This window comes from Leptosomus discolor, chromosome 2 (assembly GCF_034619465.1).
Source record: "Leptosomus discolor isolate bLepDis1 chromosome 2, bLepDis1.hap2, whole genome shotgun sequence".
Lineage (NCBI taxonomy): Eukaryota > Metazoa > Chordata > Aves > Leptosomiformes > Leptosomidae > Leptosomus > Leptosomus discolor.
In genome coordinates this window covers 14955487-14980652 of record NC_141392.1, presented here as the reverse complement: position 1 = coordinate 14980652, position 25166 = coordinate 14955487, and the positions used below count along the sequence as shown (strand labels likewise).

The 25166-nt window shown below is 39.1% G+C and overlaps 1 protein-coding gene across 4 annotated transcripts in view; it reads left to right on the top strand.

Annotated features, from left to right (window-relative positions):
- Positions 1 to 1891: 1891 nt before the first annotated feature.
- EPRS1 (glutamyl-prolyl-tRNA synthetase 1) overlaps positions 1892 to 25166 on the top strand; it is a 39886-nt gene continuing 16611 nt past the window's right edge. For 2 of the 4 annotated variants that reach the window (XM_086461885.1, XM_086461886.1), the window contains exons 1-16: positions 1892 to 1937; positions 4541 to 4625; positions 9885 to 9984; positions 11837 to 11993; positions 13169 to 13308; positions 13972 to 14066; positions 15289 to 15415; positions 15951 to 16143; positions 16519 to 16690; positions 17684 to 17917; positions 19367 to 19451; positions 19786 to 19845; positions 20139 to 20159; positions 22205 to 22315; positions 23937 to 24073; positions 24797 to 25004. In XM_086461885.1, the coding sequence (XP_086318011.1) occupies positions 1892 to 1937; positions 4541 to 4625; positions 9885 to 9984; positions 11837 to 11993; positions 13169 to 13308; positions 13972 to 14066; positions 15289 to 15415; positions 15951 to 16143; positions 16519 to 16690; positions 17684 to 17917; positions 19367 to 19451; positions 19786 to 19845; positions 20139 to 20159; positions 22205 to 22315; positions 23937 to 24073; positions 24797 to 25004 (1971 nt within the window). The remainder of the gene's footprint in view (positions 1938 to 4540; positions 4626 to 9884; positions 9985 to 11836; positions 11994 to 13168; positions 13309 to 13971; positions 14067 to 15288; positions 15416 to 15950; positions 16144 to 16518; positions 16691 to 17683; positions 17918 to 19366; positions 19452 to 19785; positions 19846 to 20138; positions 20160 to 22204; positions 22316 to 23936; positions 24074 to 24796; positions 25005 to 25166) is intronic. The other 2 variants (XM_086461887.1, XM_086461884.1) reach the window with 1 other exon arrangement.

Here is a 25166-nt window from a genome sequence, read left to right as displayed (position 1 = left end):
AACAGGTCACGTTTACTTAGAGCCCTTAGATTAGAGCCTTTCCTCACAGTTGGGTAACACCAATATGACTTAATTAGCTTAAAGCTGGCTCTGTTTCCAGCAAGCAGGAACATCTTGACACTAGAAGGTATGAATGAGGCAACTCTAAATGTCTCCCATCTCTGCATCTGTACACATGGAAAAGGATCTAAGGAAGCTCTTTCCTTAGTGAGATCAGCTTACAGCTTACATTTACAGATAAATCAGCAAGATTGTCACTTACCTCATTCTATCATCAGCCAGTCCGTAATGCCATCATGACACTGGGATTAAAGCTGCATATATAGGAACAACACATGCTTCTAATCCTTTCATCTATAGCCTGCCTTTCTTCTCCTTCCTCAAGTGCGTGACTAAGAGCATGCAAGACAGATCCAGCCTGCTTTAATTAGAGCCTTCTTCATATTTGGACCTATTATAAATTTAATCATTCCACACACTGATTGTGACTGCAGTTTGAACCATGTAGCAATTAATTTCACAGCCTCAGTTACACATAATTCTCACCTATCTCTTGGATAGGCATGCTTTAGTATCTGCATGGGAATTTGCAAAGCACATTAAGAGAAAATGTAGGACTTAGAGAACATAAAGCCTGCCTTAGTAAGTCTTTCCATGTAATCAATGAAATACAAAGTACAGAACCCACTGTTTGTAATCTTCATCTATGTCTCTATATCCTTATTTTCATCTGAAACTTGCTGCATGTTTGAAAATTTTATCAGCATAAGCCTCTTTCCAATTTGCTGTACTTCATCTCTGCTCATTTAGAGTTACCTCTATGGGAGTGGAACGCACACAGCCCACACCAGCTTCGGCCTGATGTGTAGAGATGCTCATGTGTGGAACCACTTCCCATGCTTTTGGAAACTGTAAAGCTGCAGAAAAGTAGTAAGGAAAGTTGAGATAAAATCCAGCAGCAGGAATGAAGGATAAAAGCCAGCACATAAGGTGCAGTCATGCTCTGGCTAAACCACTGCACAAAACAGCACCGCTGCACCAATCAAGCATTTGAGAATTTCTCTGCCAGCACGTTACGTGCTGTGGTAGCATCTATAAATTAGACTGAGGAGGGGGAAAAAAAAAGCACAGTGACACTGCATTGTCCTTGCAACAATGTGAACTTGAGCCTGCCTCCTGTGAAAAACCGCCAACACCGTATTTTCGTAATTCATTCCAAGACTGGTTTGACTGACTGCAAAACGAGCGTGTTTGCGAGGGGAGTAACGACCTTCTTCGAAAACAGAAGGGTTAAAGCGCTGTGCTCAGACGGGCCGGTGCACTGCTCGGTTTGTTCGCACCGTTATCACAAAGAAAAGGAGCCGAAGCCCTCCCTAGGGCTGCCGGCAGGCTCTAACCCGAGTTTTCACAGCCAACGCCCGCACAGCCCTCGGGAAGGCTCCGCCTCGCCGCCGGAGCAGCCGTGAGGAGAAGCAACGGCCCCACGGAGGCCAACGGCGCGCCCAGAGGCAGCGCGGCCTCCGCGGTACCGGCACCCGCCCGGGGCGGCTGCACCGCTGGGGGAGCCCTGCGCACACCTCGCCGGTCACGTCCCGGCCGGCTCCCGCCTCACCGCCTCCCGCCTCACCGCCTCCTCCCGGCCGGCTACAGGACGTGGCTGCAAGGCAGCGGCAGCCCCGACACGGACCGACGGGCGGCGGCGGGAGCCACAACACCCCTTCAGCCCCGCGCGCCGCCTCTACAGCGTCTCCCGCCGGAAGTAACGCGTGTGGCCCCGCCCCGCGGCGGCGGGCGCGGCCTGCTGAGCCTGCCCTCGCCGAGCTGGCGCCGCCGCGCGCCCCGCCCCGCCCTCTCCTTTGGTTCCGGCGCGGCGCCGGCGGTGACGGCGGCGATGGCAGCGCTGAGCCTTACCGTCAGCGCGGGGAACCCCCCGCTCGGTAAGCCCGGCGAGCCGCACCTCGCTTCTCCCCGCCCTGCTCCCCCGGGGGGCCCAACGAGGCGCTCTCCCCTCACGGGCCGTGCGCGGGGCGCGTGGCCGCCGTGTTGCATCATACGGCGCCGCGCGGCGCCGCGGCCGCCGTCCCCGCGTGTGGGGGGGCCGGCGTCCGTGTCCGTCCTGCCCGCTGCGGTCCGACCCCGCCGCCGGCCCAGGCCCTGTGCCCGCTGCGGCCTCCGCACGGGCGGGCGAGGCGGCCGGCGGGCCCCCGGGACGCGGGGCCGACCCTCTCTCGCGGAGCCGGGCCGCGGGGCCGGTCCCCGGCGGGCAGGCCGGCCGGCGCTGAGGGGGTCCTGGCGCTGCCAGGGATTGGCCCCCGCGGGGGTCCCGCTGGCGCTTGAGGTGCTGAGGAGAGGAGGGGCCGGGCCGGGGGCTCGGCGGCGTGTCGGGCTCCGCAGCGGCGGCTCCGCCGCGCCTGCCCGGCCCCGGTCTGCAGGGATCGGGCAGGGCAGGTCTCCAGCAGGTCGCTTTTGGGGCGGCTGGTCGGGGAGCGGTGGCGACTGCCGGCACGTAACACAACTTAGGCTAAAGAAACTGAGTCATAGGTCGACCCCTCGAGTGACTTAGCGCGTTGAGGCTAAATGTTCGAGGCAGCCCTAATTCAGATTGCTTGTTCGTGAGCTCTGCCTCATCGCTGCTGTCTTTCGCTGTCAGTGCTGATCTGCCGCTCAGATTTGGCTGTCTGGGGAGCTGGTTCAAAGTTGCGCCACAAAATCTCGCTTCTTCAGTTGCTCGCTGTCCTTCCATGTTATTTTGCCTTTAAAAATGTGAGAACCTCCTTCATTACACTTTCTGCCATCTGGAAGCAGCCTTTTACATGTATTCCTTACCATTTCTCCATTTTTGTTACAACTATTCAAAATGCGTTTTCTTCCCATTCATTTACTAATTTATTTTTCATGCTGTTGTTCCCAAATGCATTTCAGAGTTGAATACAACTTGCGTGACTACTGATTTAAAGCATAATAATATATAACTTTTAAATAACATTTCTCCTGATTCTTGTTTATACTGATTTGCTAAAAAAAAAAGGTATGATGCAATATGAGCTACGATTAATATGGGTTTAGGGGCTTTGGAGGATCCTTTTGTTTTGGTAGCTGGTAAGTGGCACTAGAGATTTAATTCAGGAGATTGCCTAATTATGTCAGAAATATGTATTACAGATGAAACAATTTGGTCAACATTTGTATCAAGAAGGCAAGCACACTTATCCCACTCGTTCCTAGTTAGTACTCTTCGTCATGGCTGTGCACTGGGAAAAGTGTAGTAGCTTTTAATGTCATTTGCATTAATTAGACAGCTTGGTGTGTGTAATACTTGTCATTTTCAAAGCATTTCTGTGTATGTTATTAAAATACTTAGATGTCTTACAAACATACTGCATAAGGGACGTCATCCCGACTTTCACAGATGGATAACTGAGGAATGGGAAGAAGAACCTTGACTTACTGTTGGTAAAAGCTTAATGCCTCAAGAAGGGTTTGCAGCTGAGCAGAGGTGAGGGCTGGGGAATTCCTAGCTCCAGTGCTTTGTATTTAGGCCAGAGTATTAATAGCTTACAGCATCATCTGCCTTGGGTAGTCTATGCGTGTTCTGGGGAAGATAACTCTCACAGCACACTAGGAAGACTCTAACAGGTTAGGTGCCTTTCAAGACGTAGAGCATAGTCCTTTGGCTAGTCTCATTTAAGTAATAGTTGCCTATGCAAAGGCTTGCTGTCTTCATACATGCTTCTGAGCAAAGCAAAAGAACGAAAGCTCCTCTACTTAGGCTCAGCAGGCTGAGTCTGGACCAGAGCCAATCCAGACATACAGCCGAGTTAGCTCGGTGCTTCGTGTGAGCTACTGTGTCGTGCTATAGAGCATCGAGATCAGAGCAGGTTTGCATCAAGCCACTTTGAATATGGGCAGAGCTGTCTTGCAGTTGATGATGTACCCTAAAAACTTCAATAATTGTTTTATTTCTAGAGGTTGTCCTTTGCTGTCGCTGGTGAACTACTGTTCTGAAAACCCTGTGTAAGCTTCCTACACTTTTAGATGGATAGAGTTTCTTGGTTTTGAATGGCTAATCTTTTCATAAACAGTAAATCAGGTTAAAAATAGCCTCATCCTTGTTCAGAAAGTACTGGTGTGTTCAGTAATTGATCTCCTTTGATGCATATGTCAGGGCTGGGATGGAGTACGTTACTATACTGTTCAATAATTAAAAGCAGTTTGATTACATTCTCTACATATATTGGGGGACAGGACTAATTGTTACAATACCCTTAGGAAGCAAAATGTATTGCTGCCGACACTTGCTGAGCTCACTGCAGGGTACTGTATGCTGGACATTATCAATTTGAAGCTGTAAGGATTGCCAAGAATAAGAAGCCGCTTGCATATGAGACAGAACATTGATTTCTTCCCTGGGCAATCTTACTTGAAGGAGCCAGTTCAGTCCCCTGGTCCTGTTTGATAAGAAATGTAACTGTTTTGTTGCTACTATGAAGGTGTCTTTCCTGGAAAAAAGTTCAGTATCTTTTTCTCTTGTTTTTCACAGGAGCTCTGCTGACGGTGGAGCATGTGAAGAATGATGTTGACATTTCAGTGGAAGAAGGCAAAGAAACCATCCTCCGTGTGACCGAGTAAGTGACTTTGCATCTCTCCTTCTAGCTTTGGGTCAGCAGTTTTAAAAATCACATGGTTGTAACATTGACAGTAACCTTTTCAGGTAGGAGGAAGAGAAGAATACAGTTTTATTCATGACTGCATTACTGATGTCTCTGTAGCACAGACAAAAGGTTTACAATATATCCTAAACTCGATCTTTATGGAAAGAGCTCTGGTATTCTTACTTGCATGCACTTATGTCTAATTGTTTATGCTGTACCAGTCACTTTATTGTTTCAGTATTTACCTTTTTGAGGTGCCATGGGTTATCAAAAGGAAGGCCATTTTATGTTAGGCCAGACTGGTATACAAGATTCCTTGTGCCTGTGTGGTGGAATGAATTTTAAAGGTTTATGTGGCATTGTTTTGGGCTTACTGCTACATATAAGTGAAGGCGTGATGCTGTCTCAGAAAAGTGCTAATTAACTATGCCATGCTGTCCAGTGTATTCATCTGCATCCAGTAGAAAGAATCTTGGAAATTTTTGTAGAAATCTGTTGTCTGTCCTTCAAAAAATACTCTGCCGTTGGTGTACATATTTTCAAGTTTGGGGCATGAAGGTGGATTTTATGATCTGAGTAGGATCATACACATATCAGAAATGCTGTTAGTTTTGGGAAGCTGCATTGTCATCTTAGATTCCGTATCAGGTAAGATACCTGATTATGTCAAGAGGAGATATCCTGGTGTCTGAAGTACCACTGATGTATCAGTGGAAATCTCGGATGTCTAGTATCTACACTAAGGAGCATATTTTGACCCGTAAATTTTGCAGTCCTAACGTAAGCACTATATTAAACACTACGAAGAGTTTGGAATTAATGATTAATTTAAGTGTAGTTTTTGAATACTGATCGTTTTTTAAAACGACAGGGAAAAAAAATCTGCTGTTCATAGACTTGCTGACAAGTTGCGTTTTGTGAGCTATTTCAGTATAAGATGCTGTTAAAGCCTCCAGTGCATCATAAATTGGTGTTCCTGCATGTCTGTAGAATGGTTATTAAAACAACATAGTATTTTTATGTTGTGTTGCAAAGATCCCACCTTGATTCTCATAAATTAACACCAGCTGAGCTTTTCTGCTGTCATCTAACCTTAGGAAAAGAGCTTGTCACAATGCACATATTTCTGCAAAAAATCATAGCACAGGATGATTCACAGTCTTCAATCATAATGAGTGTTTTACAGGTTGCAAATATTGCTTTCTGTTTAAAATGTTAGACTTGAACTCAGATGTGAGTTCCTCCCCTACTGGAATCTCTGATTTTACATGTTGTCTTTTGCTGTGCCTAATGATGACATTGAATTTGTGATTTTAAATTGAAGCAGGAGAAATGTATCAGGTTGTATCGGGACTTAATTGGTACAGTGTTAATAATTTTCAGTGTGTGTTGTGCACGTGTGTGATACAGCTTACATAACAGAGAGTTAATTGGATATTTTTTTAGTTTAGAAAATTTTCTGCTTAAGTAGTCTTACTCAGGTTTTGATTTCATTTTCCTTTCACAGTTTAGGCAGCGTGTATGTGTGTATATACCAGAAGATATACATGCACATATACAGTGCTGTGACACGTGGGGATGATCCTGGAGTAATATAAATTTGTATACTTGGCTTTGAAATAATTTTTTACTTTATTTTATTGAATAATTTTATATTACCGTGACACCTTCTCACTGCATTGCAAACCCACTCATTTTAGCTGTAGAAATTGTCAGAAATGTAAAGCAAAAGCTCTTCTGCACTTTGATCACGTGTGGGTAATATCTAGAATCATGGTTCCATCAGATGGAATTTTTTGTGCGTTAGCATCCTCTCATCCCTGGCAATGGATTATGTTTAAGAAGTTATTCCAAACCTCGATATTGCATTAATTTTCTCTTGCTGGGTTGTGCAATCATTTTAAAAATTGATTCTCTATTTTAAAGTCTGTTAAAAGTGTATCTGTAATTGAGAAGCATCAGCTGAACTTATATCTCGACTAATGCTTTTGGTAAATGGATTTCATGGCGTCAGTTCTGCTGAAGCTATCTTATTTTGGCATGACTTGAAATTCACTTGGGATATTTCAGACTTTGAATTTTATTTTCAGGAAACCATTTGTTCTAATGACTTGCCTTGAACAAGAGGCACATTGTGCACATTTTATTTGTTATTTTTCTAAGTTTTATTTGAAAGGCAGTTAAAATCTGGTGACAAACTTTTCAGCTAAGTAGCTGAAACTTAGCTGTCAGGTATTTAGCTGAAAAGTTTATCACTGGTTTGAGAGGGTGAATTTTATTTTACAGGTTATTTTTGAAGTCTTAGCTTCAAAACTTCATGTGATAATAGCTCCTAAACATACCACTCTGATAAATGCTGGTGGCTTTATGGAGTGTTTTAGTATACCTGCATCTTATCAAATATCAAACTGCAATACAACTTTTCTGGTTTGTGTTGTGAGCACCTGTGTAATTCAGAGCAGGATTACTCTTAGGCAGATGTATCTAACCTCTGCACAGAACCATTTCGCAGTGCTTTTTACAAATTAATTCAAATAATTATTTGAATTACTTGAATTATTTGAATTCAAATAATTATTTGAATTACAGTTCAATTTTTGTTGAAAATTTACAGTTGGGAGATTCTCTGTGTTTGATTTTGTGTTTGGTTTTTTTCTTTCTCCCATCTGGTGTTCTGCTTCTTGAATATTTGCCCTGATATTTAATTACGTGACATTCCATGTCACTTTTGCGAGATGCTTACTCTTTGCCTGTAACATTACATTCTCCCTGTTTATTCTACCTTCCTTACCACTGGAGTTAGCAGGCCCTACCTGCAGGGAGCAGCCATAATGTTTTGTAACTTTTTCAAAGAAAGGAGGCCAAGTAGCACTCTGGGTGGAAGTAAATATTTTTTTCCCAAAGAAAATAAACAACTTTTTTGCACAAGTAATATTTGGCTCAGAGTAACGTCGCGTTTCATATATTTATTCAGTTTTGCTTGAGTTATCAAGGGTATTTGTTTAGTATGATCTGGTGAAAACAATAAAAACACATTTCACAGACTTTCTGTATATGCAAATGTATCAGAAATATTTTGGTTTTCTCAATTTGAAAAAGCTTCATTAAAATCTGATACCAGTGTGAAATTCCAATAGGACATACTTTGTATGTGTTAAACCCCCCACTGTGGCTTTTTTCTTTAGTTACAGTTTATGGATCTTCTGTGTACTGGATCCTAGAAGCTTGAAAAGCTAGAAGCAAAAAACCTACAAATTAACTATGTTCCTTAGGTTTTAGTGCAGTTAACCTAATGAGACTGGCTGATCCATTTACACTAAAAATGGAACTCATTGCAATTGTTAATACATCAAGGAGTCTTCTGTATCTTTTTCAGAACTGTCATTGATTTTTGCAAGGCTTTTTGAGGGCTATCAAAAATCTTTTCATTCTATAAAAGGACACAGTGGGTGTAACAGGAAGTACAGTACAATGGCAGAACAGAAACGGAACCTTGTTTGGACAAATTGAAGTCTAGCGTTCAGTCCATTAAACTGAGTGGAACAGAACACTTACAGGAACTCTGTTGATGTCAGTGCTTGTTTAGAAGCAATTGGAGCTCTAATTTTGTAATCTACCCATATGCGGGACTGTGGACAAGAGTATTATCTGGAGAATTGATGGTTGTGATGCATCTTTCTTCCAAAGCTCTTTAGTAAATATTAATGAAAATGTTCACATTTATCTTAGGTGAATTTGAAGCTAGATTTCTGATGGTGTGCAGCTTTTTGTAATACTGTGTGTAAGGCAGAAAAGGGAGATTAAAACACAGAAAAAAGTATGCTCTTTGGAGAGCATTTCACCTCTGAGTCTATTGAGAATTTTCAACAGAAGAGTGGGAAAAACAAATCCAAATTAGCCTTTTATCTGGAGAAGACTGGGTAAAAACCAGAAATACAGGCAGCCAAGTTTGTTCAACAGGGCATGGTCTCTATGAAGTATGAACTGAATAAAACGAGTAACAAATGAACAGGGTTTTTTTTCTCTGATGCTAACGCTTAAAACTCCTGTGGAGACCCCTTGATTCCTCTGTAGATTCTCTAGGAATCCTCTTCAATGGCATCCTTCTTTATGAAAATAAAGTAAAATAAAATAAAATAAATGTTGATTTAGCTCCTTGTCCTGGTTTGAGCTAGAACAGAACCAATTCTCTGTTTGGTGATAGTACTTTTCAGCTAGGTCTCCTCTAAGTGACTGCACTTTCTGAAGTTAATGACATTTTTTCAGACAGTATGTGCTTCTAAAAGTGATAGTGCTTGATGTTTGTCGTTACTACTAAGGAATCATATGCAGAAAGGCTTTTGCTTATACTTGCTCCTGTAGAAACCAAGGTCACTGGTGAATCTTGTGTGACATGTTGAAGTGCCGTATGTAAAAAGGTTGCAGCTGCGGGGAGGAGCGGGCAGGACAGGTGACCCAAACCTGACCGACAGAGTATTCCATTCCACGTGCGTCATACTCGGTATAAAAACGAGGGATCACAGGGTCAAGCCCCCTTCTTCTGTGGTGGTGTCCAAGAAGGACTCTGTCCGTTCTTCTGCCTTTGACCCCGATCCTTGTGTTCCCGAACCCAGTTCCCATCTGCCGCTGAATCCAGTCTGGGGCTTTCCCAGCACCTGCCCTGCAGCATCAGGTGACATAATTGTCATTGGGGGAGTTTGATATTTGTTTTATATGTATTTTTATATATTTCATTATTTTCTTAGGGTTTTTTTTAATTGTTATTGTTTCATTAAAACTTTTAGGTTTTTTTCCAATCTGTAAGTCTGTCTCCCCTGTTCTCTTTCTCTTCCCCTTCTGGGAAGGGAGAGGGGTCAATAGAGAGCATCTGTCATTTGTTCCAGCCTTAACACTCCTTGTATTCTGGAAAATATGTAGCTCAGGTTACGCATTCTGTCATATGTGGAGAGCTTTATTCTTTGAAATGATAATCAGTTTTATTTTCTTAATTTCTGTCTATCTAAACAAAATTGTTCTGTGTTTAGAAACTTATTGTTCCATCTGGTGATGGAAAAGCAAGGACCGATGTATTCTTTTGCTAGATTTTTTTTTTCTGGTGACTTAGTACCTGTTGGTTCACCCAGAAATTATTTTGTGTTTGCCTTACACGGGTTTCAACTACGTGTGTAGAACTAAAATTGAACTGGAGGTAGTAATTTAATAGACCTTTATCTTGCCTCTTTCTTTCTTTAGGCATGTTTCATTTACCGATGTGAATTCAATAGCTCGTTATCTGGCTAGACTTGCTGGTTCTGCTGGGCTGTATGGTTCAAATCTGTTGGAACACACTGAGGTGAGAAGGAATCATGCCTTTCTTTTTTTTTTTTTTTTCCTTTTTCTCCTCTCTTTTGGCCTGCGGTCAAAGTTTTTGGTTTTTTTTGTTTGGTTGTGGGTTTTTTTGAACTTGTGTCTATTGTTCTGTGTTTTATTGTTAGACTGAGGTTGTAACTATGGGGGATGCTGAGTTTTTTGTTTTCTTAAGCTTGCTCCGTCTTATAAAGAAGAGTCATAAATCTGAACTTTGAAAGAGTTGCCCTTTCCCACCCCTGCAACAGCAGCTCCTGACAGTTCACTAACGTAGGATAGTTCAGGTTGGCAGCTGAGATCTGCAGTTTTCCCTCTCCACTCTCCTCAGCTCTGTGTCATCAATCGCTACCTTGGAACACTTCAGTCTAACACCAAGGAACACGGTATGACGAAATACTGAATTGGTTTCTGCCATATATGATGAACAAAACCCTCACCCTCCAATTTCATTCAGCAAAATTTGGCCAGATATCACCACATAGATGGTCTATTGGCAGAGTCCTGTGTTCTATAATGCTTCACTGGTGGTGCCATGAGAGCACCAGAATTTTTGTACCAAAGAGGGAGCCTTTTTGGTCTTCCTTGCTTACACAGATTACAAAAAGTTAGGAACTGTGGATGTGATATGAAATGAGAGGAAATTCTTCCTGAGTCTAGCTCAGAATAATCATATGCTGAATTTTAATTTGGTAGCTGAAACTAACAGATAAATTGAAATTTGTTTCCTTTGAAATTTGGGGAGAGACTGAAGGACTTGATTAGGTTATTTTCTACAACTTCTTGAAGCTAGTAGTAATTGCTTTTCAGCTCTTATGGCTGGTCTCAAGGGAAGTGTTGTCTTCATATATTGCTGGGAAGGGATTAAAAAAGTGGTAGGTTATCTTGTGGCTATTTAAACTTTCTGACCAAAAACATTTTTAAGTTAAGCCCCGAGACCTCTGCAAACACACTTTCAAGATTGGTATTTCTGATAAAATACTTCTTTTCACTACTGCGTCTTTCAAAAATAATGTTTTCTTCAAGAAGTACAGTGACAGCTGCGTTTGTGGTGCAAATATTTTGGAGCTTAACTGCAAATGACTGAGCTGAATTCTGTGGTGGTGTAATTACATCTGTGCCTGCCACGTTGGCTTGAATATTGGAAGGATTCCTGATGCAGTTTACAGAACATTTGCACATGAAATAGGGACAGAGGACTAGAAGAGACACTTAATCTCTTACAGGGTTGAGGAATTCAATATATAGATGGGGTTACATTATTAACCAAGGGCCTAATTCTTCATTTTTTGTTTGTTTGTGTACCAAGATACGTTTCCTTCTGTGTTTTGCAGGAGAGGGGGGAGGGAAATGAGGTGGGGGAGGGATTTGAGTTCTTCAAATCTAAAAGGAGATGAGGCAGAGAAGATAGGGACTGAGGGGAAAATGGTATGCTTATCCAGTAGCAGTACCAGGAAGATCAATAGGTCACAAGTGTATCTAAATAGTTGAAGGATAATGATGATTATTATATACTGTGTGTGATAAATAAGTACCTAACGACTGCTGATTGTTTTTACCAATGGGAATAGCTTCAGTAAAATCAGTATTTTCAGCAGTATGAATACATCCTGAAGGAAGAAGTTAAATTTATTCATTTCATATAGTTTTGGGTGAATGTTTTAGTATATTTTAAATGTTACTTAAGCATATGTTATGATTTATTGTCCAATATATTTAATGCTAATGTTCCAGTTAATATTTTCTATTCAGCTATTAAATGGATTGTATATTACTTCAGTTTTTAACAAGCCTCTTTCTCATTCATTTATAACTGACTGTCTTTTGTCCCGTAAAACCAGATTGACCATTGGCTGGAGTTTAGTGCTACAAAGTTATCTACTGCCAGCCAGTTTCTTTCAGCGGTCCAAGAGCTCAACCACTGTCTCTCTCTAAGAACATACTTGGTGGGAAACTCTCTGAGCCTTGCGGACTTGTGCGTCTGGGCTGTGCTAAAAGGTATCATTGTGTGTTCTCGCTTTCGTTGGCTTCCGATTAGTGTACACCAGGAGTCCTCAAATTTCCTTTTTTGTGGACGTTAGTAGAAACTCCCAGCTGTATGCCAGGCTGTATGCTGTTGTGCATACTGCCTTGGCTTGTGCATTGCTAGTGGTGGGAATAGTACAGCTTAGGAAACCATAGAATTTTTTAAAATTGTTGTTATATTTGGGAATATATAGGAAGTAATCATAGATGGGAATTTCTTTTTTACTTCTTTTACGTTAACTGTAAGAGAGTCTTTTTGTTACCTGTTGCCTAAATATGAAGATTTGCTGTAGCCCAAAATTTTGGATTAAATTTTTAGATTATTTTGTAATACAGAGTACAATTATATACACAGACCTTTCTATAACATTATCTTAGTAGAGGAAATTTCTTTGTTGTTTAGTTCGAATTAATAAAAGAGGTATATGTTACTTTGTGAAATACCCTTCAGAGGTTAAAAGAAGCTTGGAGAATGTGTTTTTATGCATTTGTTTTTTATGTTCTCTTAGCTGTATGTCTAAAGTTGATAGTTGTCAATCTACCATTCAGGATAACCAAATTCCTCTTGAAAGGAAAATGCATATTCAAGATTAAAAGCTAACATCTTTTGGTATTTTTTCCAAAGTTGCTGCTCTTGAGAGAAATCTGAAGCGAGTGTACTTCTTTCATATTTTTTTTTTCCTCCTTTCCCCATCAGAATCTTTCTAGCGAAGTTCCTTGAAAATTAGGTTGTGGGAATGCAGCCCCTCAAAAATAAGGGGCAGTGCTGATACATGCTTCACTTCTGATAAAGCTTAGAAACATCAAATGTAGACACACTAGAGGGATATCCTGTATTTCTGTCTTGAAAAAAATGTTTTTAATTTTGAAGTGGGTGATACAAAGAAAAATATGTGTTCCCCAGCCCCTCCACTTTCTCCTTTGATGAATCCAAGAAAGAATGCAGTATTTTGGGGTTTAGAGGGAATTTGTTTATTTAATTTATTTTAGAATGACTCGTGTCCCCATGACTAAATGTCTTTTCAGATGAGAGCATGAGTAGATTTTTTTAAAAAAATCATAATCTTTTTGTAGTCTTAAAAATGGCTGTTGGTAATCATTCCATTTTTATAATTTAATAGCTTGAAAAATGGTTTGTTTCCTAACAGATAATAACATATGGCAAGAGCAATTACAGCAAAACAAAGCTCCTGTCCATGCAAAGCGGTGGTATGGCTTTCTCGAGGTACAGCATGCTTTTCAGTCAGTAGGCGCCAAGTGGGCTTCTGGTACACCGAAGGTTAAAATGGTAAGATTTTACTCAGATCCTCGGGAGAGAGTAGCTTTATTTGTGTGAATACAGTATAAGACAATTCTTTCTTTTTTTTTTTTTTTTTTTTTTAAATTAGATAGTTAAAAGTTAAAAGCAATTGTACAGTAAATTAAATTTCTGTAAACTGTTGTTTAAAGATAAAGCTGTTGCTTTCATGTTTAGAAAGGTGTGAGTGGTGTAGTCCAGTGCTTAGATGGAGTCATGTAAAAATGGCACCACTTGATCAGCACTGCTTTTTAGATATATTGTCTGCTTTTTCTAGAGTGGTTTTTGAGGTCTTGATAGACCTGCAAAGATTGCAGTCTTTGGTTGATGGAACTTGTTGATCATCCAGATTTAGAACACTGAGATATAACAGCTTGGCTAGCAACTCCTTTCTTCTATGGAATAAATTAAATAACTTGGTGGGACTTTTCAGTGCTGGCTCAAATTTGAAGACAGAATAATTTAAAACTGCGGAATTGATCTTGTTTTGATGAGTAATGTGAAAGTAGTGGAGAGATGAATTTGGGGTCCAATATGACAGCTTTTTCTTGTCTGGTTAGAAAGGAGACCTTGGTGCAGAAGTTATTATTTAGAGTTTTATATCTCATTAAATAGCTAATGCAATCTGTAACTACATCTCTGTTAATTTTTAAGGCAACAGAAAAGAAAGCGGATGTCGGGAAGTTTGTTGAACTTCCTGGTGCAGAGATGGGAAAGGTCATTGTAAGGTTTCCTCCTGAAGCAAGTGGGTAAGAAACATAAATACTTTGAGATGGTTCTATTTGTGTTTTTTCTTATTAAAAAAAAAAATAAAAAGGTACGCTTTGGTGAGGATGTTAATCAGCTTATCAGACAAGAGTGTTGCCTGAACTTGGAACATGCAGATCAGTTGCCAGCAGGTGACATTGTGCTGCTCAGCAGTGGGATGAGAAGAGTCAGAAGGATGGTGTTTGCATGGATAATGGAGGCATCTGCACTGACAGGAGCTGTGATGTGTAAATACAGTCTTTATGAGCTGGGTGAAAGGACTCTGTGCTTCACAAGGAAACTTAGGTTTGAGAAGGGAAAGATGTATGAGATGGCCTCCCTTCGGGAAACTTGATAGCAGTTGTGTAGTGGAGGCCTTTGGGCCAGGGGTCCAGACTGTATGTAGTCCCAAGACTCCTTAAAGGCCACACAGTGGAGATGGGATGAGCCAATTTAATAAATAAAATTTTCAGCCAGGTTTTCATTTTCTGTATCTGTTTGGAATTGCCTGATGAGCTGTAAAATTTCCATGATTGCATTTCTTCATTAAAATGGCTGTTCAGCATCACAGCACTTCTGTAGTAGTGTTTCTTACTCTATTAGTCCAGTATAAACTGTGCTTGAATATCATAAGTTATATCTTATGTGCATGTATGTGTATAACATATATTGTTCTCACATTACTAGCTTTTAGTGTCTTAATTCTGATGCCTTACTTGAAACACTGTTCTTTAGGGACACGTATCTTTTGAACTTTTTTTAGAAGTGACTTTCATTTTGTTTGCTTGTTTTTTTTACATTTCGTTTAAATTGACAGTACCTTTTTAGCTTGTGTTTAAAATACATAGGAACCTCCATTTCAGAAAATTCCATTCTGCTGAATGTGGTAGGTTCAGATTATTGGGTAGCTACTACTGAGTATCGTCAACAGCTGGTTTAAGTTAGTCTGTAAAACTGGAGATAATTGCAGTCCTATCTTTATATCCATAGTGATGCTCTAATATAAAGATTTAGGTATTCTTAACAGTTAACTACAAAATTTATGGTAGAAAAACCATAATTACTTTCACAAATATACAGTATTTCAACAAATATCCTGGGTTAGGGTTTTTTGTTAGGCTTAGGTATTGCTTTCCGTTCTTTCTCCTTCCCTCAGAAAAAAAAAAAAAAAAGTCTAACAGAAGTGGTGCTGGTGTATATATTTATTTTTTATTTGCTTTTTAGATATCTGCATATTGGTCATGCCAAAGCTGCCCTGCTAAATCAGCACTACCAGGTTAACTTTAAAGGAAAACTTATTATGAGATTTGATGACACAAATCCAGAAAAAGAGAAAGAAGACTTTGAAAAGGTATGGTAAGAGAGCAGGGAAATACATTCACTGTATAGCTGATTCAAAGGTAAATGACATGCAGGTTCTGCTCTTGCACACTTTTTTTGCACTAGACTGATATCAGTATTACACTTAAGTCTTGGAAGAAATTTCCATCCTCTTTACCTTAAAAAGCTTAAAGCCCTTATAATGGTAGCTTATTTCTTCCCTTTCTCCAATGTTTAGGCTACAGTATGTAGATATGCAACTGTTGCAATACACTTGTTTTCATTGTATACATGCTGCTTAGTCTGTAACAAGTAATTTGTTTCATCTTTCATCTCCTTTTCTTTCCTACCTCTTTCTTGAAGTTGTCTAAGTCTGATCTCATATAATTATAGGCTGTGAATGAATAGTAGGTGCCTGCCTCTTTTCTTTCATGCATGTCATATTATTCTTACGGCTTATCCTTCCTGGACAATGGACCATTAAAACACCTCTGGCATGAAGAGGGTAAAGGTTTAAGGGAACTACCTTTCCTGAATATTACAGTATACAATTTCACACTTTGCAGGTTATTCTTGAAGACGTTGCAATGCTGCACATCAAACCTGATCAATTTACATATACCTCAGATCACTTTGAAACAATAATGAAATACGCTGAGAAGCTTATTCAAGAAGGGAAGGCATATGTGGATGATACTCCTGCAGAACAAATGAAAGCAGAGCGTGAGCAAAGAGTGGAATCTAAACACAGAAATAACTGTAAGATATTTTAAGCTTCCATCTTCTGTTATTATTTTTTAATTTGGCATCAAAACTTGATTTTTGTTAACAAAGATGGACGAGATAACTAATTGCATGTCTGTAAGGTCCTTACAGGGACTTGGAAGTGTTTCAGTGCTTTGTTCTGCAAGGCTGGAATAAGTGTACATTTAGACAGATGCAGTAAACTTGTGTGTATATGAATTCATCACTGTTCGTTACCACTTCTAAAAATTCAAAATGTAAAATGAGTGAAAATTAATTCCAGTGTCTAAAGAGGGGGGTGGCATTGCTTTTTGTTACTGCAGTAACAAAACACGGTTCAGTATCAACTTCATAATACCTTAGAAAATAATTTATTTTTGTTGTTCTCAGGTGTTAATAAGAATCTACAAATGTGGGAAGAAATGAAAAAGGGAACAGAATATGGGCAAACTTGTTGTCTACGAGCAAAAATAGATATGAGTAGTAACAATGGATGTATGAGGGATCCAACTCTCTATCGTTGTAAAAATCAGCCTCACCCACGTACTGGAAGTACTTACAAGTATGTCCACTTCCTTCTTGTGTGGCCTGTGATTTTTTTGCTCTTTTCAGGGAATTTACCATTCCTTAGTAAACTTCTTTTAAGACTTGGAACCTGCTAGCATTTTTCAGTCAGAATATATAATGAGTCTCTTGACTTTCTGAAATTTCTGCAGATGGCTTTTAAAACCTTTGAGCTGGCCACCATGGCCAGCAGTGAATTTTATTTCAGTTTTGGTCCATAAATATATGTCAGTGAAGGGCTGTGAGTCAAAACACGAAGTAAGACTTAATGGCTGCATCTTCGACAACAAAGCTGTTTGCTTTAGCTCTTGGAGCTTAAAGAGAACTATGGCAATTTTACATTGCTGCCACTTTATATTGCTGCAAAACTTCCTTGATCTACTTAACCTGAGTGGCTGCTTCCATTTTCTCAGCAACTGCTGTCTTTGTGCAGAATGAAGAATTACTACATTGTGCATCGAACTGAGCCTACTCAATTGTTCAAGGCTATGGTTCAGTGCTTATCTGAAACCTCTGTTTCCAGCTATACAGGTCCCTTTTTGGAAACATTGATTTAATGTGTTTATAAGAGTAAAGCTATGTCTGTGGGTAGGGGTTGGTTTTTAAACATGAAAGCTTTGTTCATTATTCAATCAACAAATGATTCTTTTTGATATTTAAGGAAAAAAAATCCTGTAAGTCAGCATTTTATGTGTTTGAAAACAACAGTAGCAGTGTAGGATTTTTTTTTTTTTTTTTTAGTCTTGAATGTTAAGGCTATGATCAATTAATTTCTTGGAGGCTTTGTTTGTTTTAAAAATGTATTGCCCTCAATATTTTTATGGACAATTTGTTGTGTATATGCTATTTTAGTCTTGATTTGAAAGTTTTCTGGATCATAGATTATAAATATTTATAATATATAAATATAAATTATTCTTAGTTTAAAAGTTTACATGTGAGGAAAGTGTTTTGTTCTTCTGCCTTACTTATTGAAAGTCTTTGTTCTCAGGGTTTATCCCACATATGACTTTGCCTGCCCCATTGTTGACAGTATTGAAGGTGTCACACATGCATTGAGAACAACTGAATACCATGACAGAGATGAACAATTCTACTGGATCATTGAGGCACTGGGCATAAGGAAACCATATATATGGGAGTACAGCCGGCTAAACCTCAACAACACTGTGCTCTCTAAGAGAAAGCTTACATGGTTTGTCAATGAAGGGCTTGTGGATGGATGGTATGTTACATGGTTGTAGTTCAGCATTGTTCCTTAAGAACTCGTGACTGATGTACACATTCTCTGTTTTGGACAGTGCTTAGACATCAAAGCAGCATGAATGAATATTTAAACAATGTTTAAGAGCATAGATTAATTACAGTGGTTCTGCATGTACAACGTGTCTGTTTACTACTCCACAGTAGCTGTGTACATACATATTCATATCCTGTAATAAACATGAGGTAGCTTATTTTTGGACACTGGCTCTTGCTACGGGTGCTACTTACACATTTTCCACTCTGAGTCATCGGACACATTACTGAGCAATGCCAGAAGGAAGCCTAAATTGAAGACTTCTGGTCCTATCCATCCAGTCAAATCCGTCCTGCTTCCCTCCCTCTTGCTCTCACCTCCTTCTTTCTGTTCTTTTTTTCTTGTTAGCTGGATTTCTGCAGATAGTGCTCGGTGGCCTGGTAGCCTAAGTATCTTCCTAGAAAGGGTGAGCCATGGGTTTACCTTCTGAAAGTAGTTCAGAGTCTAGAGAGGCTCCTTTGTTCATTCCCTCCATGGGCTAGCTGTGGGACCACATCATCTGAAGTCCTCTCCTTGTAGTACAGGAGTCTGAAGAAATCCAGGGATAATGCTGTCAGACTTGTAGTGGTTTTGCTGGGCTGTTTTAGGTGATTCTGTGTGCTAAGCCTATGGGAGCATCATTTTACACAAGTTCCTAGGCTGCCTGGTTGTCTTTCGTAGGTGTGCCAAGTGTGCTTTTTTTTGTTGTTGTTGGTTTTATTTTTTGATTGTGTTAGAAGCCTAGAGTCCTAGCTTATCATGGAGCCGCTCTGCTAGAGCCAAATTTAATTTTTTTTGAGGTGTAGCTGATCTTGCAATGTCCTCTCCCTCCCTAAGCCTCCCTGTTAGATCCTTAGCAAGGTTGATTCACATTCCCACCGACACATATTTTACATTTCAGATTAGGCCTTTTTATTTCTTGTATAAGAGAATAAAATCACAGAATTCTATCACTTATGTCGTTGAGAGATAACCTTGTCATTGTCACGTGTCTATTCCTGGTTTCTCTTGAGCAAGAAAGAATCAAGCGCTGTTGTTTCAGGTGCTATTATTCAGGTGCCATTGAAAAGGAACTAATGGGATAGGGATGTAACTTTTGCCTTGCCACGTTTTGGGAGACTTAAGATTGAACAGATATAGGGAAAGACCACTTCAGCAAGAGATGGCTTCCCTCCCTGGGTGAAGTAGAAGAAAACATACGACAAAGCATCCATTTTGTATGGATAAGAGCTCAGAGTTCTCAGTTAGGTTTTCTAATCTAGCTGTTAATTCAGACAAGCAAAATACACTGAAGTTGTGCCTTTCATGTGTGTCAGTATTAGTAAAGTTTTTGATCAGTGTAACTGATAGGTAGAACTTAGCACATGGCACTGATAAAACATCGTCTTCTACTAGGGATGACCCAAGATTTCCCACTGTGCGTGGCGTCCTAAGAAGAGGCATGACAGTTGAAGGGCTAAAACAGTTTATTGCTGCTCAGGTGGGTGTTCTCTTCTAATTCTTTAAATCTCACTTGATAAGGACAAGTTTTTGTGAAGTTTCAGTTGAAGTACTTGTCACTGGGAGGTTTCTTCTTGTGAAGGTTTGCTGCTTTCATGTGTACTGCTTCAACAATATTAACATCTGTGAGTAGGTCCTGGCAAAATGGGGTAGCAGGTTTCTTCCTTTAAAAAGTGTTTATTTTGCAAGCTCGAGATGCCTTTCTAAACTGTTTTGAGGAGTGCAAACTCTACAGTGCTTGCAGTCTTTGAAGGACTTTGTTTTAAACAAGTCTAATAGCTAGAATATTTATATTAATGTGAGTTTTTTTCCAGGGCTCCTCTCGATCTGTCGTGAATATGGAGTGGGATAAAATTTGGTCCTTTAACAAAAAGGTATGTGCTTTCTTGAATTTGAGGCTGCTCCTGACGTCCTCTTTCTGGGATAAGTAGAGAATCCAGCATTCATTGGAGTGCTTATCACAACAAGTAGCAGTTGCAATATGTTGCATCATTTGGCACACTTTCAGGAAAATGGAATGTCCCCCCCTTTCTAACCTGAACTAGCACTAATCCTATCAATTCTCCTATGCCAATGCTGACTTGCCTTACTTAGTAGTGTGGGGAAAGACAATGATATTTGCTGTAAATCTGATGTGAAAACTGCATTTCATTTTTCTGCTTTCAAGCTGCGAGCTATCTGTAAGAAGGTATTACTTAATGCTTTTTACCTTAGCATATAGCTTACAGTGCTGTAAGCGTACATAGCATAAGCTATCATTTTGCAGCTTCATAGCACAGTCACATTTGCTTATATAACAGGAGCTCTACAAACCCACTGAAAATGCATTATTCCTAGTTCTAAAAGGCTGCCCATATCTGGTTTGGCTTATTTGTTAACATAAACACTAATCTTCCTCAATTTGATTCGTGTTGGCCGCTTTTCCTTTCTGTGGCAAAAGGACAAATGCGCTGCATATACTGCCTGTCTAGCTAAAGTCAGCACTGCTGATGTTTCTGACTGTCAAATAAGGAATATTGCATCTTGACATGGTTAGTTGCTTTTTGGCAGTGGATGCTTGGACACTATAATAAGGCGAATTGTTATAAGGCTGATTGCATATTTTGTGTGATTGTGGAAACACCTGTTATTTTGCATTGGGATTCCTGCTTGGTTTTGCTTAGATAGTATCCAGATCTGTTTATTTAAGTAGTTTTTGCTTGTCTGGCATGTATCTTGTATTTCTTCATGTATTTTGCATTTGGTCTGCTACATACACAAAGGTTTATGAATTGGTTCTTTCTGTTGCTGCATTTCTGTTGTTGCATATTTCTAACTAAGAATTCGATTTTAGGCAAAAATCCACAATGTACTGTCAGGGCTCATCTTTTTGAATTGGCTTTTAAACTGCATTTCTTAGACCTCTGACTCAACTCCTTCAACAGCACCATATTTATTAGCCAATTTTATTTATATGTATCTGTGCAGATCATTTGCAGTCTGCAAGACCAATTGGTTGCATGCAGGTAGTTCTGAGCTCAAAGGCTTCATCAGTGTGAGAGCTCTTACACGTTACCCTGTAATTATGCTACTATTTTTAACCACCTGTCATGTGAGGATTTTGAGTTTTAATGAGTGAAATTAAGAGTCTGGTAATAGCATTGTAAAATTCAGTCATTTAGTTATCAAAATTATGACATTAAATCACATAATACACCTATATTTTGAGATACATACACAAGTCCTTTTTAAAAGTGCGTCTAGCATTTAGGAGTCTGACTTTGATTATGAACTTACAAATGTATGACTTCTCATCGTCGTATCACCTTACTTGCTAATGTCACGTAATTAGGTGCGAAATATTTTTTTCTGAAATTGCCGTGTAGTTTTTCACTTCAACAGGAATAAAATAAGGAGAAAAAAAGTCACTTTATGTTAATAAAAGCAGGTGTTTTCGTTTGTGTTAGATTTCAGTTAAACTGATAGATCGCTGATATTCCTTTTGTACCTAGACAACTGTTTTACTTGAATTATGTTTTTAAGTGACTCTAAACAATTTGACAAACCAGTATTTCAGATATGGAAAATACTGTGAAAAACTATGTCAGCTGAGTTTGAAAATGGGCAATAAAAATCCAGGAAGACATTTCAATGGTATCTTTTTCTTGCCAAACTCAAGTTGTAGAAATCCTGATGAAGTAAATGTTGTGGTGTTGCCTTATTATAGTATCTAATGCGTCTGTATTAAAATTACAGACTTAATTGGTGCTTCCTCTATAGCCAGGTCTCTCCCTGATTCTGCTGGAGTACTGACCTGGAAAATTAGTGTGGGATCAGGTGTTGTGCTGCTGGAAAAAGAATGAACTGCACTGATAAATTATCGCTTTAAATTCAGCTACCTAGAGAAAGTGGTCCAGATGTAATAGCCTCTGTCCATAGTAAAACTGTACCAAAGTACATTTTGCTATCTTCCCTGTGAGGCATTAGCTCATAATTTTGGTTACTATGGATAGTACACAATCCATAGTTTTTACTCAAAGTTTTTCAGTAAAGATGGGAAATTGTAAAGTTTACCGTTGTTTTCTCACCTTTCTATATCTTTGGATTAAAGTAACATTAAAGCAAACATTAAAAAAATGCAGTGACATAAAGAATACCACTTAATATTCCTTTTTGGTGGTTGTTGTTTTATACAACATCTTATTTCTCTGTCAATGTCATATATTCATGATCCACCTCATTTGTTTTCTGTAGGTTATAGACCCAGTAGCACCTCGGTACACTGCTTTACTGAAAGATGCAGTGGTCCCAGTAAATATTCCTGAAGCTCAAGAGGAGATGAAAGAAGTGGCTAAACATCCAAAGGTTCTTGCTTTGCTCTCTTAATGTTCTTGTGTTGCAGATCAGTAAGGTTGGAAGTGTCTTGGCTTGGAGCGGTCAGCAAGGAGAGTCCTGCTTTTAGCTTGCTCAGACAGCATGAGATAAAACCAAGGTGTACTTTTTTTTCCACAGAATTGTCAAAAATTGAACAATGTTTGTTCTATTAAGAGGATTGTAGGAAACTGCTTTTATAAATATGAGGAGCGCATACAGACAGCGCAAGGAAAGGCCTCTGGGAGTTTTCAGAAGAGGCGAGGTGTAACAAGTATGGAGTGATGCTCAGATTGTTTTTATTATTGGTTGATACTAACTTTCACAGAGAAGTTTAAATATAAAATTTTATTCCAGCTTTATGAGTATAATACAGTAGATACTTGTTATCCATAAGAGTAAGGAATGCAGGAGATTTTTTTAAAAACAGTTTATAAAATTAGACTTCTGTAGAGAAGTGATATATTAACGGGCTAATTCTACCAATCTCTGTTTTTTTTAATATGACTTTTAATTTTGGATAGCACATAGTTATTATTATAAAGTTAAGAACTTGCTAATTTGATAGTCCTAGTATCCAGTAAACAGAATAATGTCCCTTAAGAAGGGGAGCATGTTACCAATACAATTCTTTTTTGGCGCTACAATTGAGAAAGATGCTTTCCTTTGAGTGTGGCATCTCAAATTGTACTTAAGCTTCACTGAAAGCATCCCTTACATATCACACTTATACTGAGAAACAAGTGAATATTGTTGAGGTTTTGCTTCATTTATATGTTTTTTATTTTGTTGCTCTGAGTGTTCCTGAGGCCGTTCTTGTTACTGAGAGGTGGACATCTAGTTTGTGCTCTTCTCCGTGGCAGATAAACAAGGAAGCAGGTTTTGAACAGATGCAAGTGGGAATTGTGACTCTTAAAAAGAGTTAAAAAGTCTGACGTTTGGTCAGGTGCAAACCAGCATATTAAAACATTTATATTAAAAATGCTGCCTCCAGTATATAATGAAATAAATACTGACCAGAAGAAACAAATTTCAAACTCCTGATTAGTTGAAAAAGTTTGAACTCCCAGCTGTCTGCTTTTTCTTATAAAAAATAAATTATTTCCATTGTTGAGATGCTTTAAAGCTGAGTATTTTTAGTGATATAAGCAACCTATTTCTGATTTCCATCTTTAAAAATCTATGTGGCTGAGAGAAGTTCCATATTTGTTTCCATATCAACTATATAAAAAAGCAAGAATGAGAGTTGTGAAATTATTTTTGAAGGGAATTTGCATAGCAAAATGGAAACTTGAGAAAAAACTTACTTAGTTTTTACCTGTCAGATCTTAAAGATGTATGGACCTTAAGGAGATGGGATATGCTATCAATTGTTTTGGAGCTAGTATTTGATAGAAGACAGGATTTCTTGAGTGTACTGTCATCATGCAACACTTGTGAATGAGAAACCTGAGAGAGTTGTGGAAGAATACTATAGCTTTGTGTTACTGTTATTGCCTGTCTTCTATCTTCATCTGTCTTCTACCATAAATAAAGCAATGTTTTGGTACTGCGTGAACTTTAGCCAGCTTATATATAACAGTCTCTCCTTTGAAATTAAAATCATTATTCACAGAATGCCGATGTTGGCTTGAAACCTGTGTGGTATGGCTCCAAAGTCCTGATTGAGGGTGCAGATGCAGAGACCCTGACCGAGGGAGAGGTGGTTACATTCATAAATTGGGGCAATATTATCATCACCAAATTAAACAGGTAACCTGTTTACTGGGAAATGACATTAATTATTGCTTTTCAGCTTTTTGTTGATTTTTCTTTTAATAGGTAGCTTGTAACAATAAAATATTAATGCTTGTCCGTATATGTCCATTCTGTGATTCTGTATATAGATACCTACTTCGAAATATGCCACAAAACTGCATTTTGGCATAGAGCATATTTTACTGCAGATTCAGGACTGAAATCACCAGTCAGTCCTCATACTGCATGCCCCTCATCCAGTGTTCTGCATGTTTCTGTGGTAATATTTCCACTGTGAAACAGCTTTTTCAGACAAAAAAACCCTCCTGAAATTTTAACAACTTTCACCCTGTAACAAATACTGCTTTTGCACACTAAAAAACTAAACCTGTCACAGTTTCAGTTGGAGAACTGTTGAGATGAGGAAGGAGACCATTGATGTCATTATAGTGTCTTTGAAATGGTTGTGTTGAGATAGTGGCAGAATGGGGTAAACTGGGATAGAGGACATAAATATGCAGAGATATTTTTTTTCCCATGATTTTTATCATCTCTTGATATTTAAGAAATCAAAGTTAAAGGAGAACTTCAACAGGAGTGGATACACTCTTTCATTTCCTACATCTCCCACGCTTTAAAAATGAACATTTGTTTTTTAGTGAATCTGTTGATGGTCTATAGTATCAAATAAGAACTAATTATTTAGGCTTTGCTTTTATAATTTCTGTTTTCCTGTAGAAATTCAAGTGGAAAAATTGTGTCCATTGATGCCAAGTTAAACTTAGAGAATAAGGACTTCAAAAAAACAACTAAGATCACTTGGTTAGCAGAAACTCCACATGCACCACTCGTCGCAACTGTCTGTGTTAATTATGAGCATCTGATCACTAAGCCAGTTCTAGGTAAAGATGAAGATTTCAAGCAATATATCAACCAAAATAGCAAGGTAAGTTATCTTGTTGTCCTCTTTATTCCACAAAGCTTAATGTTTGGGTTTTTTTGTTTGTTTGGGGTTGGTTTTTTTTTTTGCAATCACTATTTCTAGTCACTCTTGTTTTAATTCAAAGATTTCATTTGTCAGACAAGTAAATCATGTGCTGGTATTTCT